This window comes from Chiloscyllium plagiosum, unplaced genomic scaffold (genome assembly GCF_037043375.1).
Source record: "Chiloscyllium plagiosum isolate Xiang-an unplaced genomic scaffold, Cpla_swu_hap1 HiC_scaffold_35, whole genome shotgun sequence".
Taxonomy (NCBI): Eukaryota; Metazoa; Chordata; class Chondrichthyes; order Orectolobiformes; family Hemiscylliidae; genus Chiloscyllium; species Chiloscyllium plagiosum.
This window is the reverse complement of record NW_028270173.1, coordinates 37973872-37999106: the sequence shown is the minus strand read 5'-3', so window position 1 is coordinate 37999106 and position 25235 is coordinate 37973872. Positions and strand designations below refer to the sequence as shown.

The window sequence follows — 25235 nt, the reverse complement described above, 5'->3', positions numbered from 1 at the left end:
TCTCAGTGTACGCTGTCTCCTGTCTCAGTGCATATTGTCTCCTGTCTCAGTGTACGCTGTCTCCTGGTCTCAGTGCACGCTGTCTCCTGGTCTCAGTGTACGCTGTCTCCTGGTCTCAGTGTACGCTGTCTCCTGGTCTCAGTGCATATTGTCTCCTGGTGTCAGTGTACGCTGTCTCCTGGTCTCAGTGCATATTGTCTCCTGTCTCAGTGCACGCTGTCTCCTGGTCTCAGTGCACGCTGTCTCCTGGTGTCAGTGTACGCTGTCTCCTGGTCTCAGTGCATATTGTCTCCTGTCTCAGTGTACGCTGTCTCCTGGTCTCAGTGCACGTTGTCTCCTGGTCTCAGTACATATTGTCTCCTGGTCTCAGTGCACGCTGTCTCCTGGTCTCAGTGTACGCTGTCTCCTGGTCTCAGTGCACGTTGTCTCCTGGTCTCAGTGCACGTTGTCTCCTGGTCTCAGTGCATATTGTATCCTGGTCTCAGTGCATATTGTCTCCAGGTCTCAGTGAATATTGTCTCCTGGTCTCAGTCCACGCTGTCTCCTGGTCTCCGTGCACGATGTCTCCTGGTCTCAGTGCATATTGTCTCCTGGTCTCAGTGCACGCTGTCTCCTGGTCTCCGTGCACGTTGTCTGCTGGTCTTAGTGCACGTTGTCTCCTGTCTCAGTGCACGCTGTCTCCTGGTCTCAGTGCACGATGTCTCCTGGTCTCAGTGCATATTGTCTCCTGGTCTCAGTGTACGCTGTCTCCTGGTCTCAGTGCACGCTGTCTCCTGGTCTCAGTGCATATTGTCTCCTGGTCTCAGTGCATATTGTCTCCTGGTCTCAGTGTACGCTGTCTCCTGGTTTCAGTGTACGCTGTCTCCTGGTCTCAGTGCACGCTGTCTCCTCGTCTCAGTGCACGCTGTCTCCTAGTCTCAGTGCACGCTGTCTCCTGGTCTCAGTGCACGCTGTCTCCTGGGCTCAGTGCACGATGTCTCCTGGTCTCAGTGCATATTGTCTCCTGGTCTCAGTGCACGCTGTCTCCTGGTCTCTGTGCATATCGTTTCCTGGTCGCAGTGTACGCTGTCTCTTGGTCTCAGTGCACGATGTCTCCTGGTCTCAGTGCATATTGTCTCCTGGTCTCAGTGCATATTGTCTCCAGGTCTCAGTGTACGCTATCTCCTGGTCTCAGTGCACGCTGTCTCCTGGTCTCAGTGTACGCTATCTCCTGGTCTCAGTGCACGATGTCTTCTGGTCTCAGTGCATATTGTCTCCTGGTCTCAGTGCATATTGTCTCCTGGTCTGAGTGTACGCTGTCTGCTGTCTCAGTGCATGCTGTCTCCTGGTCTCAGTGCATATTGTCTCCTGGTCTCAGTGCATTTTGTCTCCTGGTCTCAGTGCACGCTGTCTCCTGGTCTCTGTGCATATCATTTCCTGGTCTCAGTGTACGCTGTCTCTTGGTCTCAGTGCACGCTGTCTCCTGGTCTCAGTGCATATTTTCTCCTGGTCTCAGTGTATGTCGTCCCTTGGTCTCAGTGCATATTGTCTCCTGGTCTCAGTGCATATTTTCTCCTGGTCTCAGTGCATATTGTCTCCTGGTCTCAGTGCATATTTTCTCCTGGTCTCAGTGCATATTGTCTCCTGGTCTCAGTGCATTTTGTCTCCTGGTCTCAGTGCACGCTATCTCCTGGTCTCTGTGCATATCATTTCCTGGTCTCAGTGTACGCTGTCTCTTGGTCTCAGTGCACGCTGTCTCCTCGTCTCAGTGCACGCTGTCTCCTGGTCTCAGTGCACGATGTCTCCTGGTCTCAGTGCACGTTGTCTCCTGTCTCAGTGCACGTTGTCTCCTGTCTCTGTGCATATTGTCTCCTGGTCTCAGTGCACGTTGTCTCCTGGTCTCAGTGCACGTTGTCTCCTGGTCTCAGTGCATATTGTCTCCTGTCTCAGTGCACGCTGTCTCCTGGTCTCAGTGCACGTTGTCTCCTGGTCTCAGTGCATATTGTCTCCTGATCTCAGTGCACGTTGTCTCCTGGTCTCCGTGCACGTTGTCTGCTGGTCTTAGTGCACGTTGTCTCCTGTCTCAGTGCACGTTGTCTCCAGGTCTCAGTGCATATTGTCTCCTGATCTCAGTGCACGTTGTCTCCTGGTCTCCGTGCACGTTGTCTGCTGGTCTTAGTGCACGTTGTCTCCTGTCTCAGTGCACGCTGTTTCCTGGTCTCAGTGCACGATGTCTCCTGGTCTCAGTGCATATTGTCTCCTGGTCTCAGTGTACGCTGTCTCCTGGTCTCAGTGCACGCTGTCTCCTGGTCTCAGTGCATATTGTCTCCTGGTCTCAGTGCATATTGTCTCCTGGTCTCAGTGCATATTTTCTCCTGGTCTCAGTGCATGTTTTCTCCTGGTCTCAGTGCATATTGTCTCCTGGTCTCAGTGCATATTTTCTCCTGGTCTCAGTGTACGCTGTCTCCTGGTCTCAGTGCATATTGTCTCCTGGTCTCAGTGCATATTTTCTCCTGGTCTCAATGCATGTTTTCTCCTGGTCTCAGTGCATGTTGTCTCCTGGTCTCAGTGTACCCTGTCTCCTGGTCTCAGTGTACGCTGTCTCCTGGTCTCAGTGCACGCTGTCTCCTGGTCTCAGTGCACGCTGTCTCCTGGTCTCAGTGCACGCTGTCTCCTGGTCTCAGTGCACGATGTCTCCTGGTCTCAGTGCATATTGTCTCCTGGTCTCAGTGCACGCTGTCTCCGGGTCTCAGTGCATATTGTCTCCTGGTCTCAGTGCACGCTGTCTCCTGGTCTCAGTGCATATTTTCTCCTGGTCTCAGTGCATATTGTCTCCTGGTCTCAGTGCATATTTTCTCCTGGTCTCAGTATACGCTGTCTCCTGGTCTCAGTGCACGCTGTCTCCTGGTCTCAGTGCATATTGTCTCCTGGTCTCAGTGCATATTGTCTCCTGGTCTCAGTGTACGCTGTCTCCTGGTCTCAGTGTACGCTGTCTCCTGGTCTCAGTGCACGCTGTCTCCTCGTCTCAGTGCACGCTGTCTCCTAGTCTCAGTGCACGCTGTCTCCTGGTCTCAGTGCACGCTGTCTCCTGGGCTCAGTGCACGATGTCTCCTGGTCTCAGTGCATATTGTCTCCTGGTCTCAGTGCACGCTGTCTCCTGGTCTCTGTGCATATCGTTTCCTGGTCGCAGTGTACGCTGTCTCTTGGTCTCAGTGCACGATGTCTCCTGGTCTCAGTGCATATTGTCTCCTGGTCTCAGTGCATATTGTCTCCAGGTCTCAGTGTACGCTATCTCCTGGTCTCAGTGCACGCTGTCTCCTGGTCTCAGTGTACGCTATCTCCTGGTCTCAGTGCACGATGTCTTCTGGTCTCAGTGCATATTGTCTCCTGGTCTCAGTGCATATTGTCTCCTGGTCTGAGTGTACGCTGTCTGCTGTCTCAGTGCATGCTGTCTCCTGGTCTCAGTGCATATTGTCTCCTGGTCTCAGTGCATTTTGTCTCCTGGTCTCAGTGCACGCTGTCTCCTGGTCTCTGTGCATATCATTTCCTGGTCTCAGTGTACGCTGTCTCTTGGTCTCAGTGCACGCTGTCTCCTGGTCTCAGTGCATATTTTCTCCTGGTCTCAGTGTATGTCGTCCCTTGGTCTCAGTGCATATTGTCTCCTGGTCTCAGTGCATATTTTCTCCTGGTCTCAGTGCATATTTTCTCCTGGTCTCAGTGCATATTGTCTCCTGGTCTCAGTGCATATTTTCTCCTGGTCTCAGTGCATATTGTCTCCTGGTCTCAGTGCATTTTGTCTCCTGGTCTCAGTGCACGCTATCTCCTGGTCTCTGTGCATATCATTTCCTGGTCTCAGTGTACGCTGTCTCTTGGTCTCAGTGCACGCTGTCTCCTCGTCTCAGTGCACGCTGTCTCCTGGTCTCAGTGCACGCTGTCTCCTGGTCTCAGTGCACGCTGTCTCCTGGGCTCAGTGCACGATGTCTCCTGGTCTCAGTGCATATTGTCTCCTGGTCTCAGTGCACGCTGTCTCCTGGTCTCTGTGCATATCGTTTCCTGGTCGCAGTGTACGCTGTCTCTTGGTCTCAGTGCACGATGTCTCCTGGTCTCAGTGCATATTGTCTCCTGGTCTCTGTGCATATCGTTTCCTGGTCGCAGTGTACGCTGTCTCTTGGTCTCAGTGCGCGATGTCTCCTGGTCTCAGTGCATATTGTCTCCTGGTCTCAGTGCATATTGTCTCCAGGTCTCAGTGTACGCTGTCTCCTGGTCTCAGTGCACGCTGTCTCCTGGTCTCAGTGTACGCTGTCTCCTGGTCTCAGTGCATGCTGTCTCCTGGTCTCAGTGCACGATGTCTCCTGGTCTCAGTGCATATTGTCTCCTGGTCTCAGTGCATATTGTCTCCAGGTCTCAGTGTACGCTGTCTCCTGGTCTCAGTGCATGCTGTCTCCTGGTCTCAGTGCATATTGTCTCCTGGTCTCAGTGCATTTTGTCTCCTGGTCTCAGTGCACGCTGTCTCCTGGTCTCTGTGCATATCATTTCGTGGTCTCAGTGTACGCTGTCTCTTGGTCTCAGTGCACGCTGTCTCCTGGTCTCAGTGTATGTCGTCCCTTGGTCTCAGTGCATGCTGTCTCCTGGTCTCAGTGCATATGTTCTCCTGGTCTCAGTGCATATTTTCTCCTGGTCTCAGTGCATATTGTCTCCTGGTCTCAGTGCATATTTTCTCCTGGTCTCAGTGCATATTGACTCCTGGTCTCAGTGCATTTTGTCTCCTGGTCTCAGTGCACGCTGTCTCCTGGTCTCTGTGCATATCATTTCCTGGTCTCAGTGTACGCTGTCTCTTGGTCTCAGTGCACGCTGTCTCCTGGTCTCAGTGCACGCTGTCTCCTGGTCTCAGTGCACGCTGTCTCCTGGGCTCAGTGCACGATGTCTCCTGGTCTCAGTGCATATTGTCTCCTGGTCTCAGTGCACGCTGTCTCCTGGTCTCTGTGCATATCGTTTCCTGGTCGCAGTGTACGCTGTCTCTTGGTCTCAGTGCACGATGTCTCCTGGTCTCAGTGCATATTGTCTCCTGGTCTCAGTGCATATTGTCTCCTGGTCTGAGTGTACGCTGTCTGCTGTCTCAGTGCATGCTGTCTCCTGGTCTCAGTGCATATTGTCTCCTGGTCTCAGTGTATTTTGTCTCTTGGTCTCAGTGCACGCTGTCTCCTGGTCTCAGTGTATGTAGTCCCTTGGTCTCTGTCAACATTGTCTCCTAGTCTCTGCATGTCGTCTCTTGGCCTTTGTGCCTGTTGTCCCTTGGTGCCTTGCAAGTTGTCACCTCGACTCTGGTATGTTGTTTCCTACACTCTGTGCACATTGTCTCCTGGTCTCTATGCACATGTTGTCTCCTGGACTCTGTACATGTCTCCTGGTCTCCGTACATGTTGTCTCCTGGTCTCTGTACACAATATCCATGAATCCCCTCTTGATGCCCCTTTGGACACCATTGTCGTCTGTTCCCCATTCCTTACTCCTCCATTCCTCATGGTGTGACCCTCTGCTTGTGCAATGCAGTTCTGCTGTCCTTGTAAATGTCTCCCTACTGCAACTGTCTCATGTCTGTGACTGCTGCTCAGTCTGTCTGCTGTGAAAGCTGCATCTCCTTCAGCCTCAAACCCAAACTGCCCTGAAGTCCTGTCACCAACCCATTCTGCTGTGGTGATTAATCTCCTGCTTTGCGATGCCATTTTCTCCTTAGTAGTCTTCCTGATCCATCAAAGAGTTGTGCACCACCTGCAAAGCAGTGGTTCCCATTTCCTGGGTGCCTGATATTGAGCCTTCTCCCCGTGATATAGTCTCCAGCTCTCTGATTGCGTGACACACGGTATTCCTCATGAAACGATGCCAATGTTGGCTTCCATCTGCATGCAAGATGGCAGCTGCCTCATAATTCCAGATTCCTGTTTACGCATTGTCCATGATGTCACTATTTGAGACTGGGCATCAATGGACATTGTTTAATCCAAAGAACTCTGGATGCTGGAAATCTGAAACAAAAACAGAAATAGTAATTACTGGAGAAACTCAGTGGGCATGGCAGCATCTATGGAAAAAAAGCAGAATCAATGTTTCAGGTCTGGTAACCTCCTTCAGAACTGAAGAAGTGTCACTTGACTCAAAATGTAAACTCTGTTTTCTCTCCTCAGATACTGCCAGACCTACTGAGTTTCTCCAGCAATTTCTGTTTTCTTTTCAGGCAAAGTTTATAGGGCAGGTAAGTTGTTGAAGATTTCATGTTGATTGTACCGATTAGAACACCATGAAGGGGAACCCTCCAAAAATGAAGGCAGGAAGGGCCTTTGGGTGCCACCACCAACCAATGCCCATCCAATGGTCATTATTCTCCATGTCCCATTGCCAACATCCTTTCTCTCTCGTGCCACACTCAGGACTTGCATCTGAATATGACGCCCTTGAGATGATGAGGCATAGTCAACACAATTTTGTGAAGGGTAGGTCGTGCCTCACAATCCTTATTGAGTTCTTTGAGATGATGACCAAATGGATGGATGAGGGTAAAGTGGTTGATGTGGTGTATATGGATTTTGGTAAGGCGTTTGATAAGGTTCACCATGATAGACTATTGCACAAATTACGGAGGTATGGATTGAGGGTGATTTAATGGTTTGGATCAGAAATTGGCTGGCTGAAAGATGACAGAGGGTGGTGGTTGATGGGAAATATTCATCTTGGAGTTCAGTTACTACTGGGGTACCGCAAGGATCTGTTTTGGGTCCACTGTTGCTTGTTGTTTATATAAATGACTGGATGAAGGCATACAAGGACTGGTTAGTAAATTTACGGATGACATGAAGGTCGGTAGAGTTGTGGATAATGACGAAGGATGTTGTAGGTTACAGGGAGACATCGATAACCTGCAGAACTGGGCTGACAGGTAGCAAATGGAGTTTAATGTAGAAAAGTGCGAGGTGACTCATTTTGGAAGGAGCAAGAGGAATAAAGAGTACTGGGATAATGGTAAGATTCTTGGTCATGTAGATGAGCAGAGAGATCTCGGTGTCCAGGTACATAGATCCTTGAAAGTTGTCTCCCAGGCTGATAGGGTTGTTAAGAAGGCATACGGTGTGTTAGCTTTTATTGGTAGAGGGATTGAGTTTCGGAACCATGAAAACATGCTGCAGCTGTATAAAGCTCTGGTGTGGGCATATTTGGAGTATTGCATACAGTTCTGGTCACCACAATGTAGGAAGGATGTGGAAGCTTTGAAAAGAGTTCAGAGGAGATTTACTAACATGTTGCCTGGTATGGAGAGAAGGTCTTATGAGGAAAGGCTGAGGGACTTGAGGCTGTTTTCGTTAGAGAGAAAAAGGCTGAGAGGCAACTTAATTGAGATATATAAGATAATTCAAGGGTTAGCTCGAGTGGACAGTGAGAGCCTTTTTCCTCGGATGGTGATGGTGATAGCTTTAAATTGAAGGGTGATAGATTTAGGACAGATGTCAGAGGTAGTTTTTGTACTCAGAGAGTAGGTGGGGTGTGGAATGCACTGCCTGCAACAGTAGTAGACTTGCCAACTTTAAGGGCATTTAAATGGCCATTGGATAGGCATATGGATGAGGATGGGCTTCAGATTGGTTCCACAGGTTGGCACAACATTGTTGGCCGAAAGGCCTGTGCCTGTACTGTGATGTTCTATGAGAGAGTAATGAGTTCCTACCACAAGGACAGGAAAACCCTGACAGTGTACTACTACATGCACATTCTGTCTTCACGATCTCCCACTTCCCAATGCCCTAAACTCTCTCCCAGCACCACTACCCCTCACTGCCTTGACGAGTCACATGCCCAATCTTTGCCTTTACAGGCTTGTAGCTCTGCAGCTTTGAAGAATGAGTTGTTGTTCATTTGCTGGTCTTTCACGTATACTTTCACAGAAGGCCACCCTCTGCCCTGACCATAACTCTCCTTCCCTCTTCCTCCTTTTTCTCTTCCTTCCAAGGAGGTTGTGGCACATGAAATGGAGAACTGACTGTTTTTGTGTTTGTGACTAATTGTTTTGTTCTTCCAGATGGCCCTGAGTGGATTAAAGGGTGAGAAAGGGGAGCCAGCAGTAGTCGAGCCGGTGAGTACCTGAGTTTCTTCTGTCAGTCAAAGCCAGTGATGTGTACCTGTGCTCTCTGACAGAGTCAGTACCGTGTCCCCGTGCTCTCTGTCAAAGCCAGTACTGTGTCTCTGTGCTGTCTGTCACAGTCAGTGTGGTGTCCCCATGCTCTTTGTGAACGCCAGTAATATGTGTCCCTGTGCTGCCTGTCACAGTCAGTGTTGTGTACCTGTGCTGTCCGTCACAGTCAGTGCCGTGTCCGCGCGCTGTCTGTCACAGTCGGTGCTGTGTCCGCGTACTGTCTGTCACAGTCGGTGCAGAGTCCCCATGCTGTCTGTCACAGTCAGTGCTGTGTCCCCGTGCTGTCTGTCACAGTCAGTGCTGTGTCCCCGTGCTGTCCGTCACAATCAGTGCTATGTACCTGTGCTCTCTGTCACAGTCAGTGCTGTGTCCCCGTGCTGTCCGTCACAATCAGTGCTATGTACCCGTGCTCTCTGTCACAGTCAGTGCTGTGTCCCCGTGCTGTCTGTCACAGTCAGTGCTGTGTCCCCGTGCTGTCCGTCACAATCAGTGCTATGTACCTGTGCTCTCTGTCACAGTCAGTGCTGTGTCCCCGTGCTGTCCGTCACAATCAGTGCTATGTACCCGTGCTCTCTGTCACAGTCAGTGCTGTGTCCCCGTGCTGTCTGTCACAGTCAGTGCTGTGTCCCCGTGCTGTCCGTCACAATCAGTGCTATGTACCTGTGCTCTCTGTCACAGTCAGTGCTGTGTCCCCGTGCTGTCCGTCACAATCAGTGCTATGTACCTGTGCTCTCTGTCACAGTCAGTGCTGTGTCCCCGTGCTGTCTGTCACAGTCGGTGCCATGTCCGCGTGCTGCCTGTCACAGTCAGTGCTGTGTACCTGTGCTATCCGTCACAGTCAGTGCCGTGTCCCCGTGTTGTCTGTCACAGCCAGGGCTGTGTCCCCGTGCTGCCTGTCACAGCCAGGGCTGTGTACCTGTGCTGTCTGTCACAGTCAGTGCTTGTCCATGTGCTGTCTGTCATAGTCAGTGCTGTGTACCTGCGCTGTCTGTCACAGTCAGTGCGGTGTCCCCGTGCTGTCTGTCACAGCCAGGGCTATGTACCTGTGCTGTCTGTCACAGCCAGGGCTGTGTCCCTGTGCTGTTTGTCACAGTCAGTGCTGTGTCCATGTGCTCTCTGTCACAGTCAATGCTGTGTACCTGTGTTGTCTGTCACAGTTAGTGCTGTGTCCCTGTGTTGTCTGTCACAGTCTGTGGCATGTCCCCACGCTGTCTGTCAAAGTCAGTGCTGTGTACCTGTGCTGTCTGTCACAGTCAGTGCCGTGTCCCTGTGCTGTCTGTCACAGCCAGTGCTGTGTCGCCGTGCTGTCTGTCACAGTCTGTGGCGTGTCCCCGTGCTGTCTGTCACAGTCTGTGGCGTGTCCCGTACTCTCTGTCACAGTCAGTGCAGTGTCCCCGTGCTGTCTGTCACAGTCAGTGTTGTGTCCCTGTGCTGTCTGTCACAGTCAGTGCTGTGTCCCTGCGCTGTCTATTACAGTCAGTGCTGTGTCCCTGTGCTGTCTGTCACAGTCAGTGCCGTGTCCCCCTGCTGTCTGTCACAGTCAGTTCTGTGTCCCCGTGCAGTCTGTCACAGTCAGTGCTGTGTCCCTGTGCTGTCTGTCACAGTCAGTGCTGTGTCCCTGTGCTGTCTGTCACAGTCAGTTCTGTGTCCCCGTGCTGCCTGTCACAGTCAGTGCTGTGTCCGTGTGCTGTCTGTCCAGTCAGTGCGGTGTACCTGTGCTGCCTGTCACAGTCAGTGCTGTGTACCTTTGCTGTCTGTCACAGTCAATGCTGTGTACCTGTGCTGCCTGTCACAGTCAGTGCTGTGTCCCTTGCTATCTGTCACAGTCAGTGTTGTGTACCTGTGCTGCCTGTCACAGTTAGTGCTGTGTACCTTTGCTGTCTGTCACAGTCAATGCTGTGTACCTATGCTGTCTGTCACAGTCAGTGCTGTGTACCTTTGCTGTCTGTCAGAGTCAATGCTGTGTGTCTGTGCTGTCTGTCACAGTTAGTGCTGTGTCCCTGTGCTGTCTGCAACGGTCAGTGCTGTGTACCTTTGCTGTCTGTCACAGTCAGTGTTGTGTACCTGTGCTGCCTGTCACAGTTAGTGCTGTGTACCTTTGCTGTCTGTCACAGTCAATGCTGTGTACCTATGCTGTCTGTCACAGTCAGTGCTGTGTACCTTTGCTGTCTGTCAGAGTCAATGCTGTGTGTCTGTGCTGTCTGTCACAGTTAGTGCTGTGTCCCCGTGCTGTCTGCAACGGTCAGTGCTGTGTCCCCGTGCTGTCTGTCACAGTCAGTGCTGTGTCCACGTGCTGTCTCTCACAGTCAGTGTGGTGTCCCCGTGCTGTCTGTCACAGTCAGTGCGGTGTCCCTGTGCTGTCTGTCACAGTCAGTGCTGTGCCCCTGTGCTGTCTGTCACAGTCAGTGCGGTGTCTCTGTGCTGCCTGTCACAGTCAGTGCTGTGTCCCCGTGCTGTCTGTCACAGTCATTGCTGTGTACCTGTTTGGTCTGTCACAGCCAGTGCGGTGTCTCTGTGCTGTCTGTCACAGTCAGTGCTGTGTCCCCGTGCTGTCTGTCACAGTCAGTGCGGTGTCCCCGTGCTTTCTGTCACAGTAAGTGCGGTGTCCCTGTGCTGTCTGTCACAGTCAGTGCTGTCTGTCACAGTCAGTGCTGTGTCCCCACGCTGTCTGTCACAGTAAGTGCGGTGTCCCTGTGCTGTCTGTCACAGTCAGTTTGGTGTCCCCGTGCTGTCTGTCACAGTCAGGGAGGTGTCCCTGTGCTGCCTGTCACAGTCAGTGCTGTCTGTCACAGTCAGTGTGGTGTCCCCGTGCTGTCTGTCACAGTCATTGCTGTGTCCCCGTGCTGTCTGTCACAATCAGTGCTGTGTCCCCGTGCTGTCTGTCACAGTCAGTGTGGTGTCCCCGTGCTGTCTGACAGTCAGTGATGTGTACCTGTGCTGTCTGTCACAGTCAGTGCTATGTCCCCCTGCTGCCTGTCACAGTCAGTGCTGTGTCCCTGTGCTGTCTGTCACAGCCAGTGCGGTGTCCCTGTGCTGTCTGTCACAGTTAGTGCAGTGTCCCCGTGCTGCCTGTCACAGTCAGTGCTGTGTCCCCGTGCTGTCTGTCACAGTCAGTGCTGTGTACCTGTTTTGTCTGTCACAGCCTGTGTGGTGTTCCCGTGCTGTCTATCACAGTCACTGTGGTGTCCCCGTGCTGTCTGTCACAGTCTGTGCTGTGTCCCCGTGCTCTCTGTCACAGTCAGTGCGGTGTCCCCGTGCTGTCTGTCACAGTCTGTGCTGTGTCCCCATGCTGTCTGTCACAGTCAGTGCGGTGTCCCCGTGCTGTCTGTCACAGTCAGTGCGGTGTCACCGTGCTGTCTGTCACAGTCAGTGATGTGTACCTGTGCTGTCTGTCACAGTCAGTGCTGTCTGTCACAGTCAGTGCTGTGTACCTGTGCTGTCTGTCACAGTCAGTGCTGTGTCCTCGTGCTGTCTGTCACAGTCAGTGCTGTGTACCTGTGCTGTCTGTCACAGTCAGTGCTGTGTCCCCGTGCTGTCTGTCACAGTCAGTGCGGTGTCCCCGTGCTGTCTGTCACAGTCAGTGATGTGTACCTGTGCTGTCTGTCACAGTCAGTGCGGTGTCACCGTGCTGCCTGTCACAGTCAGTGCTGTGTACCCGTGCAGTCTGTCACGGTCAGTGCTGTGTCACCGTGCTGTCTGTCACAGTCAATGCTGTGTACCTGTGCTGTCTGTCACAGTCAGTGCTGTGTCCTCGTGCTGTCTGTCACAGTCAGTGCTGTGTACCTGTGCTGTCTGTCACAGTCAGTGCTGTGTCCCCATGCTGTCTGTCACAGTCAGTGCGGTGTCACCGTGCTGCCTGTCACAGTCAGTGCTGTGTCCATGTGCTGTCTGTCACAGTCAGTGCTGTGTACCTATTTTGTCTGTCACAGCCAGTGCCGTATCTCTGTGCTGTCTGTCACAGTCAGTGCTGTGTTCCCGTGCTGTCAGTCACAGTCAGTGCGGTGTCTCCGTGCTGTCTGTCACAGTCTGTGCTGTGTCCCCGTGCTGTTGTCACAGTCAGTGATGTGTCCCTGTGCTGTCTGTCACAGTCAGTGATGTATCTCCCTGCTGTCTGTCACAGTCAGTGCGGTGTCCCCGTGCTGTCTGTCACAGTCAGTGCGGTGTCCCTGTGCTGTCTGTCACAGTCAGTGCGGTGTCCCTGTGCTGTCTGTCACAGTCAGTGCTGTGTCCCCGTGCTGTCTGTCACAGTCAGTGCGGTGTCACCGTGCTGTCTGTCACAGTCAGTGCTGTGTACCTGTGCTGTCTGTCACAATCAGTGCCGTGTCCCCGTGCTGTCTGTCACAGTCTGTGTTGTCTCCCCGTGCTGCCTGTCACAGCCAGTGCGGTGTCGCCATGCTGTCTGTCACAGTCAGTGATGTGTACCTGTGCTGTCTGTCACAGTCAGTGCTTTGTCCCCATGCTGTCTCTCACACTCTGTGCTGTGTCCCTGTGCTGTCTGTCACAGTCAGTGCTGTGTCCCCCTGCTGTCTGTCACAGCCAGTGTGGTGTCCCCCTGCTGTCTGTAACAGTCAGTGCGGTGTCCCCGTGCTGTCTGTCACAGCCAGTGCTGTGTCCCCGTGCTGTCTGTCACAGTCAGTGCTGTGTCCCCGTGCTGTCTGTCACAGTCAGTGCTGTCTCCCCGTGCTGTTTGTCACAGTCAGTGCGGTGTCCCCGTGCTGTCTGTCACAGTCAGTGCTGTCTCCCCGTGCTGTTTGTCACAGTCAGTGCGGTGTCCCCGTGCTGTCTGTCACAGTCAGTGCTGTGTCCCCATGCTGTCTGTCACAGTCAGTGCGGTGTCCCTGTGCTTTCTGTCACAGTCAGTGCTGTGTCCCCGTGCTGTCTCTCACAGTCAGTGCTGTGTACCTGTTTGGTCTGTCACAGTCAGTGCAGTGTCCCCGTGCTGTCTGTCACAGTCAGTGCTGTGTCCCCGTGCTGTCTCTCACAGTCAGTGCTGTGTACCTGTGCTGTCTGTCACAGCCAGTGCGGTGTCCCTGTGCTGTCTGTCACAGTCACTGATGTGTACCTATGCTGTCTGTCACAGCCAGTGCGGTGTCCCTGTGCTGTCTGTCACATTCAGTGCTGTGTACCTGTGCTGTCTGTCACAGCCAGTGCGGTGTCCCTGTGCTTTCTGTCACAGTCAGTGCTGTGTCCCCGTGCTGTCTCTCACAGTCAGTGCTGTGTCCCTGTGCTGTCTGTCACAGCCAGTGTGGTGTCACCGTCCTGTCTCTCACAGTCTGTGCTGTGTCCCTGTGCTGTCTCTCACAGCCAGTGCGGTGTCCCTGTGCTGTCTCTCACAGCCAGTGCTGTGTCCCTGTGCTGTCTGTCACAGCCAGTGCGGTGTCCCTGTGCTGTCTGTCACAGTCAGTGTGGTGTCCCTGTGCTGTCTCTCACAGCCAGTGCTGTGTCCCTGTGCTGTCTGTCACAGCCAGTGCGGTGTCCCCGTGCTGTCTGTCACAGTCAGTGCTGTGTCTCCGTGCTGTCTCTCACAGTCAGTGCTGTGTCCCTGTGCTGTCTGTCACAGCCAGTGTGGTGTCACCGTCCTGTCTCTCACAGTCTGTGCTGTGTCCCTGTGCTGTCTCTCACAGCCAGTGCGGTGTCCCTGTGCTGTCTCTCACAGCCAGTGCTGTGTCCCTGTGCTGTCTGTCACAGCCAGTGCGGTGTCCCTGTGCTGTCTGTCACAGTCAGTGCTGTGTCCCCGTGCTGTCTGTCACAGTCAGTGCTGTGTCTCCGTGCTGTCTCTCACAGTCAGTGCTGTGTACCTGTGCTGTCTGTCACAGCCAGTGCGGTGTCCCTGTGCTGTCTGTCACAGTCAGTGCGGTGTCCCTATGCTGTCTGTCACAGCCAGTGCGGTGTCCCTGTGCTGTCTGTCACAGTCAGTACTGTATACCTGTGCTGTCTGTCACAGCCAGTGTGGTGTCCCTGTGCTGTCTGTCACAGTCAGTGCTGTGTACCTGTGCTGTCTGTCACAGTCAGTGCTGTATCCTCGTGCTGTCTGTCACAGTCAGTGCTGTGTACCTGTGCTGTCTGTCACAGCCAGTGCGTAATCCCTGTGCTGTCTGTCACAGTCACTGATGTGTACCTGTGCTATCTGTCACAGCCAGTGCGGTGTCCCTGTGCTGTCTGTCACAGTCAGTGTGGTGTCCCTGTGCTGTCTCTCACAGTCAGTGATGTGTACCTGTGCTGTCTGTCACAGCCAGTGCGGTGTCCCTGTGCTGTCTGTCACAGTCAGTGATGTGTACCTGTGCTGTCTGTCACAGTCAGTGATGTGTCCCTGTGCTGTCTGTCACAGCCAGTGCGGTGTCTCTGTGCTGTCTCTCACAGTCAGTGATGTGTACCTGTGCTGTCTGTCACAGCCAGTGCGGTGTCCCTGTGCTGTCTGTCACAGTCAGTGATGTGTACCTGTGCTGTCTGTCACAGTCAGTGCGGTGTCCCTGTGCTGTCTGTCACAGTCAGGGCGGTGTCCCCGTGCTGTCTGTCATAGTCAGTGATGTGTCCCTGTGCTGTCTGTCACAGCCAGTGCAGTGTCTCTGTGCTGTCTGTCACAGTCAGTGCGGTGTCCCCGTGCTGTCTGTCACAGCCAGTGCGGTGTCCCTGTGCTGTCTGTCACAGTCAGTGCTGTGTACCTGTGCTGTCTGTCACAGTCAGTGCTGTGTACCTGTGCTGTCTGTCACAGCCAGTGCGGTGTCCCTGTGCTGTCTGTCGCAGTCAGTGATGTGTACCTGTGCTGTCTGTCACAGCCAGTGCGGTGTCCCTGTGCTGTCTGTCACAGTCAGTGATGTGTACCTGTGCTGTCTGTCACAGTCAGTGCTGTGTACCTGTGCTGTCTGTCACAGTCAGTGCGGTGTCTCTGTGCTGTCTGTCACAGCCAGTGCGGTGTCCCTGTGCTGTCTGTCACAGTCAGTGCTGTGTACCTGTGCTGTCTGTCACAGCCAGTGGGGTGTCCCTGTGCTGTCTGTCACAGTCATTGATGTGTACCTGTGCTGTCTGTCACAGCCAGTGCGGTGTCCCTGTGCTGTCTGTCACAGTCAGTGCTGTGTCCCTGTGCTGTCTGTCACAGCCCGTGCGGTGTCCCTGTGCTGTCTGTCACAGTCAGTGCTGTGTACCTGTGCTGTCTGTCACAGCCGGTGCAGTGTCCCTGTGCTGTCTGTCACAGTCAGTGCTGTGTACCTGTGCTGTCTGTCACAGCCAGTGCGGTATCCCTGTGCTGTCTGTCACAGTCAGTGATGTGTACCTGTGCTGTCTGTCACAGCCAGTGCAGTGTCCCTGTGCTGTCTGTCACAGCCAGTGATGTGTACCCGTGCTGTCTGTCACAGCCAGTGCAGTGTCCCTGTGCTGTCTGTCACAGCCAGTTCGGTGTCCCTGTGCTGTCTGTCACAGCCAGTGCAGTGTCCCTGTGCTGTCTGTGACAGTCAGTGCGGTGTCCCTGTGCTGTCTGTCACAGCCAGTGCAGTGTCCCTGTGCTGTCTGTCACAGTCAGTGATGTGTACCTGTGCTGTCTGTCACAGTCAGTGCAGTGTCCCTGTGCTGTCTGTCACAGCCAGTGCGGTGTCCCCGTGCTGTCTGTCACAGCCAGTGCGGTGTCCCTGTGCTGTCTGTCACAGTCAGTGCTGTGTCCCTGTGCTGTCTGTCACAGCCAGTGCGGTGTCCCTGTGCTGTCTGTCACAGCCAGTGTGGTGTCCCTGTGCTGTCTGTCACAGCCAGTGCGGTGTACCTGTGCTGTCTGTCACAGCCAGTGCCGTGTCCCTGTGCTGTCTGTCACAGCCAGTGCGGTGTCCCTGTGCTGTCTGTCACAGCCAGTGCGGTGTACCTGTGCTGTCTGTCACAGCCAGTGCGGTGTACCTGTGCTGTCTGTCACAGCCAGTGCCGTGTCCCTGTGCTGTCTGTCACAGCCAGTGCGGTGTCCCTGTGCTGTCTGTCACAGCCAGTGCGGTGTCCCTGTGCTGTCTGTCACAGCTAGTGCAGTGTCCCTGTGCTGTCTGTCACAGCCAAGGTTTAGTACGCTTGCTCTCTTTCAAAAGGAGTGTTGTGTCGCTGTGGTGTCTGTCAAAGCCAATGCTGTGCATCTGGGATACCTATCTACACCATCAGTAACCCTTTCGTCTCCCCCTTCATTCTCTTCCCCTCTCTACCTCCTTCTCGCAATCTTCGTGTATCTCCATCCTCTCCCTTCCCTATACTCCCTCCACTTAACTATTTACCATCCCCCACCTCTTTTTTAACACTTACTCTTCTTGCCCCCCCTCTCACTCTACTATTTACACTTGATTCTGTACTGCAGTTCGCCCCTGTCCTCTGTCTTCCCTTATACCCTCCCCCTCCCCTCACTTTTCTGTTAACTGATGCTGTCTGTATTTGTTTCCAGGGGATGCTGGTGGAAGGTCCTCCTGGTCCAGAAGGCCCTGCGGTAAGTGACTGTGATTGTATTATGAATTCTTCAGTCCCTCCACCTCTCAGTCTTTCAGCCCCTCAGTCCATCTGTCTCTCAGTCTCATAGTTTCTGTCTCTCTGCCTATCAGTCTCTCATTCCCTCACTCCCTCAGTCCCACAGCCTTCTGTTCCCACAATCTTTTAGTCTGCCTCTCTCAGTCAGTCTCATAGTTTCTGTCTCTTTGTCCCCTTAGTCTCTCAGTCCCCCATACAGTCTCCTAATTACTCAATCTCTCACTCTTTCAGGCCTCAGTCACTCTCAGTCCCTCAATCTCAGTCATTATTAAGACCATAAGATATAGGTGCAGGATTAGGCCATTTGGTCCATTAAATCAGCTTCAACATTCTGTCATGGTTGATATGTTTTTCAATCCATTTTCCTGCTTTCTCCCTATAACCCTTGATCCCCTCACCAATCAAGAAATTATCCACCACTGTCTTAAATAAAGTCAGTGACTGAGCTTCCACAGACCTCTGTGACAATGGGTTCCAGAGATGAAACACACTCTTGCTAAAGAAATTCCTCCTCACCTCACTTTTAAAGGGTCAATCCTTCATTCTGAGACTGTGCCCTTGAGTTCTAGTCTCTGCCAGTAGCGGAAACATCTTCTCTATATCCACTCTTTCCAGGCTTCTCAGTATCCTGTAGGTTTTGATGAAATTCCCTTATGTTTCTAAACTCCATTGAATACAGACCCAGAGTCGTCAACCGCTCCTCATATGACAAGTCTTCATTTCTGGGATCAGTTTCGTAAACCTCCTCTGGACCCCTTCTAATACCAGCACACACTACCTTAGAGATGAGGCCCAAAACTGTCCAAAATTATTGAGTTTTGGGAAGGTTTTAGCTCCGGTTGAGGTTCTGAATGTAGGTTTGCTCGCTGAGCTGGGAAGTTCATTTCCAGACATTTCGTCACCCTACTAGGTAAAGTCGATTTTCCTGCTCCTTGGAGTCCTGATGAAGGGCTTTTGCCTGAAACATCAATTTTCCTGCTGCTCAGATGCTGCCTGACCAGCTGTGCTTTTCCAGCACCACTCTAATCTAGAATCGTCTCTCCTAGTCAATACTACCCAGCTCCTCCCTCAAGCCTCCTTATGTAGCTATAATACTGTTACCTCTGATTCTGTCTTCTTCCTCTCAAATTACAGAGTAAATTCAATCATGTTATGGTCACTGCCTCCTAAGTGTTCCTTCACCTTGAAGCTCCCTGATCAATTCTGCCTCATTGCACAACACTAAATCCAGTGCTGCCTGTTCCCTAGAGGGCTCCACCACAAGCTGCTCCAAAAAGCCAATTCGTAGACATTCCATAAATTCCTTTTTCTTGCACTCCACTACCAACCTGATTTTCTCAGTCCACCTGCATATTGAAATCCCCCATGACCCACTGTAACTTTGCCTTTCCTACACATCCTTTCTATCTCCTGGTGTATCTTGCGTCCCAGCTCCTGATTACTATTTGGGGCCTGTGCATTGCTCCAACTATGGCATTTTTTACCTTTGCGGTTCCTCAATTCTACCCACAGATTCTACACCATCTGCCCCTACTTCATTTCTCACTATTGATTTAATTTCATTTCTTACTCATAAGGCAAACCCACCCCCTCTGCCCACTTACCTATCTTTTCGATAGGATGTACATCCTTGAATATTTAGCTCCCAATCCTGATCTCCTTGCAGCCATGTCTCAGGGATACCCATCATGTCTTAACCTGCCAATTTTGATCTGTACCACTAGCCTGTCTGTCTTAGTCCTTATACTGCATGCATTCAGATAAAACACCTTCAGTTCTGTATTAATGCACTCCCCCCTCCCCCCGCTTCTCATTATCATTTGTTTGTCCAGTGTGCTTGGAGTTTGATTGCTAACCCTTTCTGTACACTCTGTCCTATTTGTATCTGTGCTAGAGACTTTAATAACCTCTCCTGAGTTCTGCACTCTTACCTCCTCCCTTAAATTTGGTTTTTTAATTTCCTCTATAACTGAGCCCTCCCCCCCCCATTTAGTTTAAAGCCCTGTCTACAACCCTAGCTATGTGATTCGCTAGGACTCTGCTCCCAGCATGGTTCAGATGAAGACTATCCCATCAGAACAGGTCCCTTCTTCCCCTGAATTAGTACCAATGTCCAATAAATTCAAACCCATTTCTCCCATACCAATCTTTGACCCATACATTTATCTGCCTGATCTTATTGACCCTGTACCAATTAGCTCGTGGCTCAGGTAGTAATCCAGAGATTTTTGGTTCTGCTTTCTAATTTCGCTTCTAACTATGCATCCTCCCTTTGCAGAACCTCGGCCCTTGTCTTATCTATATTGTTTGTACCAATGTAGACCACAACCAATGGACCTTTACCCTCCCACTCCAAGTTCCTCTGCAGCCCAGATGAAATATCCCTAACCCGAGCACAAGGCAGGCAACACAACCTTCGAGACTCTCGATCCTGGTCACAGAGAACAGTGTCTATGCCCCTAACTATACTATCACCAATTACAACATTTCTCTCCCCTAACTTGAATGGCTCCACGCACCAGTGATGAGGTCAGTTGGCTCATCCTGCCTGTAGTCCCCATTCCGGTCCACTTTTGAACTTGTTGGACATGGCTCCTGCAACTCTACCTCTTAGATCCCTCAGTTCCTTTGTCCAGATCATTAATGTATTACATGAATAGCTGTGGTCTCAACACACTAGACACCAGTTGCTATCCTGAAAAGACCCTTTTATTCATACTCTCTGCTTTCTGTAAGTCTGCCAATCTTCTAAAAATGTCAGTACTTGTCCGTAACATCATGGCCTGTTATCTTATTTAGCAACCTCCAGTGCTGCACCTTGTTAAAGGCCTTCTGGAAATCTGAATAGATCACGTCCACCGGCTCTCCTTTGTCTCACCTGCTCATTATCTATTTAAAGAATTCTAACAGATTTTTCAGGCATGACCTCCCCTTGACAAAGCCATCTATCTGCTCCTCAGTCTCTCAATCCCTCAGTCTCTCAATGCAACAGTCTCTAATTCTCACTGTCTCTCAGTCCCTCTGTCTGTTTGTTCCCCTGTTTTTCAGTCCCATTGTATCTATGATCCACAGTCTCTCAGTCCGACATTCACTCATCCCATCAGGCCCTCTGTCTCTCAATCCCTCAGTTTCTAACTCCCACAGCATCTCAGTTATTCAGTTTTTCATTCCCTCAATCCCTCAATCTCTCAGTCTTTCGGTCCACCTCAATCTTTAGTCCCTTAGTCCCTGGGTCTCTTAATTGCTCTGTCTCTCCACCCCTTGGTCCCTCGGTCCCTGTGTCTCTCAGTCCCTCCATCTTTCAGTTACTCAGTCCTTCAATCTCCTAGTCCCTCATCCACCAATTCCCTCAAACCCTGAGTCTCTCAGCCATTCTGTCCGTCTGAAACACAGTCTCTCAGTCCTTCTGTCCCTCAATCCTTCTATCCTTAGTCTCTCCATCCCTCAGTCCCTTGCTCCCTCAGTCCTTCTGTGTCTCAGTTGCTCAGTCCCAGAGCTGCTCAGTTGCAGTCTCTCTGTCCCTCAGTGTCCCTGTTTCTCAGTGTCTTGGTAACTGTGTTTCCCAGTCTCTCCATCCTTCCGTCTATCGGTCACTCATCCCCACAGTTCCTCTGTCTCTCAATTGCTCAATCACAGAGCCATTCAGTCCCTCAGTTCTGCAGTCCCTTGGTCTCCTTGGCCCTCACCCCATCAAACCTTCAGTCTCTCAGTCCCAGAGTCACTCAATCCCACAGTCTCTCATTCCATCAGCATCTCAGCCACACATTCCTTTAGCCCCTCAATGCCTCAGTCCCTCCATCACTCAGATCCTCAGTCTGTCAGTCTCTTAGTCCCCCATCCCTTCAGACCCTCAGTCTCAGAGTCACTGAGTCCCTCAGTCTCCCATTCCATCAGTGCCACAGTACCTAAGTCCCTCTGGCCTTCAATCCCTCAGTCTTTCAGTCCCTCTGTCTCTCAATCCCTCAATCTATCCTTCCCTCACTCTCTCTTTCTCAGTCCCTCATTTCCCCAAACCCTTTATTTTCCAGTCCCACAACTGCTCAGTGCCTCAGTCTCTGAGTTCCTCAGTGCTTCATTTTCTCTTTCTCGCAGTCTGAGTCTCTCAGTCCCTTCATCTCTCAGTTCCCACCACTAGCATCTTGGTCCCTCTGCCCCTCAGTCTCTCAGCCCCTCAGACTCTCAGGACAGAGTGAGATAATGAAGAAGGGTAGACAGAGATTGTGGTGGAGAGTGAGCACGTGAGTGAAGGCTAGGGAGGGAGTGTGGAGGAGGGAGAGAGTGGGAGACAGAATGAGAATAGGTGAGAGAAGGATAAAAACAGCAAGTGTGGAGGAGAGAGAGTTGGAGATACAGAAAGGAGGGTGGAGAGAAGATGCAATGAGAGAGAGCGGATGACAGGGCGAGAGGGTGTGAGGGGTATTGAAAGGGAGAAGGAAGACTGGATGAAAGAAGGCTGGAGGGTAGAGAGTGGAGGATAGATGAAGTGAGAGGGCAAAATGCAGAGATAGAGACTGTGGAAGATGATGAGGGGGAGACCAGAGAATTGAAGGGGAGAGAGAGAGAAAGGCTAGGCGTACAAAGAGAGGATGAAAATGAAGGTTGAACTGAAGGGACTGGGTGAGTTTGAGGTGGATGCATTCTGTTTCGAAGGCTAGCTTCTGAGTGAGAAAGAGATGCTGCCGGACCCTTGTCAGGCCCAGCAGCATCTCCTGTGCCACACCAGATGCAGTACTGTCAGAGGGGATGCCATATAATCATCACATAATCCCGGTGCCTCTCTGCACGGTCAGGAGACTCTGGACAATCCCACCAGTCCAGTCCCATGGTTTCCATATCTACATCCCTCCACCCACCAAGTTGGCATTTCTTCATGGCACCATTCCTACTACATCTTTCAGCTTTGACAGCCTCTGCATTTGACATCAACTTTCTTTCAGAGTCATTCTCATTTTTCCCATGCATTCTTTCTCTCTCTCTCTGCTCACCTTCTGTCCCTATCTATCTCTCTCTTTCACTCACTCAATACAACTTTCCCTACTTTCTTGCACCTCTTCTTTGTCCTCTGCTTCTTTGGACAGAAAGGCTATGGGTGTCTCAAGTCTCAGTCGAGTAGAGAAACAAAGGGGTCTCTGAGTAAAAGTACACCAATCACCAAAAGCTGCAGCACAAGTTAGCAAAGACGTTTTTGACAAAATCATAAACCTAACAATAATCTATATTTGTACAGAATCAAACTGAAGAGTAGCCAAATTATGCTAAACCTGTATTGAATCTCCTACAGAATACTTCGATTGCTGGGGGGTATAGTTATGGTTGCTGGATTGTAGAAAGGAGATAGAAACACTGGAAAGGGTGCAGAGACAATTCATAAGGATAATACTACAAATGTGAGAATGTAATTATCAGAGAGAAGACTGATAGGTTACCCAACAGAAGTATTTTAAATTATGAAAGATTTTAATAGTGTGGATATGGAGTGAGTGTCAACCCCTTGTGAAGAAGAGCATTACCAGAGGTCAACAATATCAAACAGACACCAAGAAGGAATTTTACTGCACACAGGGACTGGTTGATGTGAATGGTATAGATGTATTTCAGGTGAAACTGGACAAGAGCATGAGGCAGACAGGAATGGATAGTTAAGATGACAGGTTTGGACATACAAGGAAGCTGGAGTTTAAGCAGAGCCAAAACACTCATATTGACTGGTTTTTCTGAAGGACTATTTCTGTCCTATATATGGGATGCAATCCTTTCTCTTTCGCCTTCTCGCTGACCACCTTCTCGATTCTTTTGGCCTTTCTCTCTCAGACTCTCCATGAATCAAGCATGACCTAATTCCATTCCTGCCTTTCTCTGCCGCTCCATGACCCTTTGTCCCTCACTCACTGATTGCAATTGAGAAGGGGTGAGGACGCTTATTTGGTGATGGCAATGATGATACAGGCTGTGGAACTTGCCCATTGTATTGGCCTTGAATTGCGTTTTTCTTTGTGGTCTTGTTGACAGGGTCAGTCTGGCCCCCCAGGTCCAGCAGGACCTCCCGGACCCATGGGTGAACCTGGCGAGAGGGTAAGTCCTGGTCTGCTCTGCGGAATAGCTGTCCAGTGCTCATACTTCATGGAGTTTCGAGTTGCGACACTGAGTCAACACCCAGATGTAGCCAATTGAGAACAGTGAGCATCAATTGTAATGAGGGCCAGCTAATCAAACACAGGCTCAATTGATCATGACAATCGGCTTGCTACCAAGGGGGTCTTGTGATGCAGTAGGAGTATGTCTACCTCTGAGACAGGGTCCAAGGTTCAGTCCCATCTGTTCCAAAGGGGTGGAATGACATCCCCGAAAATGTTGTTCAGAAAATATCTTAGTTTACTGTCACCACTGATTTAAAGCTTCTGCTAGCTCTTTATGATGTAATGTTGATCAATTCAGAAAGCAAGGCAAGCTGAGGTTGTCCTTGGAAAACCCAGCCAGAGCTGACAGCTTTGCAAGCTCATTCTTCACACAAGAAATTCCCACTTCATTCATTGACTGGTTCTTGACTCAATTGAGTCCATTGAAATATTTATAGCATTGCATATGGGGAGAATGCGCGCAGCCATTTGAGTCAATAAAATTGAGATATGTTGCCTACTTAGAGGTTGTGTAATGGTATAATGTTATTGGAATAGTCACCCAATGGTCCTTAATGATCCTCTAATGACATGGATTTGAATCCCATCACGACAGCTTGGGGAATTTTGAATTTTTATAAACACATTAAGAATGTTCACAAACCACTGAACTCTCCTATGATTGACTGTCTGTCTGGTGATGGGGGTCACTGTGAGTGTGATGAATGACGATTGTCATGTAAGGAATTATAAAGATTTAGGGACTTTTAAGACCAGATCTTCTGGTCTCTGCATGTTTGGATACTAGGTGTATCACCAAAACACAGCCCAACATGGTAACTATATGGAAATTACTTGGCAATTTAGACCTCCATTAGGCAATTTTCCACCTCGATTTTGTCCATGTGAGGTTGATCATGCAGAATTATAGAACGTGTTAGTCAGTGTGAGGATGATTAAACACAGTTAGATTATGTGTTGTGCACAGTGAGAGTGATAGTATACATTTTGTACTGTTATGTTATGCTTACAGTTGTGATATTAGATTAGATTAGATTACTTACAATGTGCAAACAGGCCCTTCGGACCAACAAGTCCACACCGACCCGCCGAAGCGCAACCTACCCAGATCCATTCCCCTACATTTACCCCTTCACCTAACACTACGGGCAATTTAGCATGGCCAATTCACCTAACCTGATATATTTTATGTATAGTGTGCGTGATCAGTGGTAGATTATATTGGGTATTATATGTAGCATGAAGGTGATTACACACTGGATAGACTGTGTTATGTGTAGCCTGGAATTTATTCTGCACAGTTATAATGCACAGAGTGTAACTTTACATAGTTATAGTACGTGCTTTGGACTGTGTTGGGGTAATTATACAGTTATAGTTAAGTGAAATTCTAAGCCATTGTATTGAATGTTTGAGTGCTGATACAAATCCAAAGTTTGTAAAGTGTGGTGCGCGAATGATAAAACACAGTTAGGTACATTTATAGTGTGTAATTACATATGAATGATTAGTAACATGGACAGTAATAATGTGTTATATACAGTGTAAGAGTTGTGTACAATATGCCAGTGATACTCCAAAGTCACAATGGTTGCTATGTACACTGAGAATTTGATTATACAATACATTATTATGATGTGCATTATGCACAGTGTAAAGGTGACTTCAAATAATTATTATATATGCTATGTACATAGAGTCTCAAGACACAGAAAAATTGTATGCTTTTTACAGTATGAGGATAATTATAGAATTATAGTGAAATAGGTACAATGAAACTGATTACATAGTATATGTGCATTATTTAGAGTGTGGGGGTAATTATGTACAGTTATATTGTGTATGAGGTATTGTGCGAGAATGCTTATATACAATTACTGCATCTACTTTGTGGTGATTATACATGTTAACTCTGCTATGGTACAGTGTGAGAACGCTTACATACTATTAATGTGTGCAACATTTGTGTGAGGCTAATTACACACAGATATAGTGGGTTAGCAACAGTCAAACTGATTGTATGCAATTATAGTGTGTGTTATATACCATGGAAGTGAGTATATATAGGTTGATTGTTATGTTCAGTGTGAGTTTGATTATATATTGTTGTAGTGTCTGTAATGCATAGTGTAAGGCACATGAGGTGTAGTCTGTGTCAGCAAAGGTCAGAGTCATTATTCACGTTATAATGTTCATTATTGCAGTATGCATGTTATTCCAGAGGTAGTGTGTTATGTCCAGTGTGAATGTGATTATACATGACTTAAGGGCTCCTTTTTGGATTGTAAACTGAAATGTACATTGGACACTGCTACATAGTTACAGTTCAGAAAAGGTTTACCTGGTTTGAAACTGTTTCTGTCCTGAACAACAGTCAGTGAGGCAAATTGGTCATCTTGCTAGTCAATTGGACTTTTACAGATTTCATTATGGCTTGGAACAGTGGTGCATGATTATCA

At 50.1% G+C, this 25235-nt stretch overlaps 1 protein-coding gene across 6 annotated transcripts in view; it reads left to right on the top strand.

Moving 5' to 3' along the window:
* Positions 1-25235, top strand: part of LOC122541220 (collagen alpha-1(V) chain-like) — a 386777-nt gene that overhangs the window by 227135 nt on the left and 134407 nt on the right. For all 6 annotated transcript variants that reach the window (XM_087979516.1, XM_087979517.1, XM_087979518.1 and 3 more), the window contains 3 exons: positions 8045-8098; positions 16560-16601; positions 22649-22711. In XM_087979516.1, coding sequence (XP_087835642.1) covers positions 8045-8098; positions 16560-16601; positions 22649-22711 — 159 coding nt within the window. The remainder of the gene's footprint in view (positions 1-8044; positions 8099-16559; positions 16602-22648; positions 22712-25235) is intronic.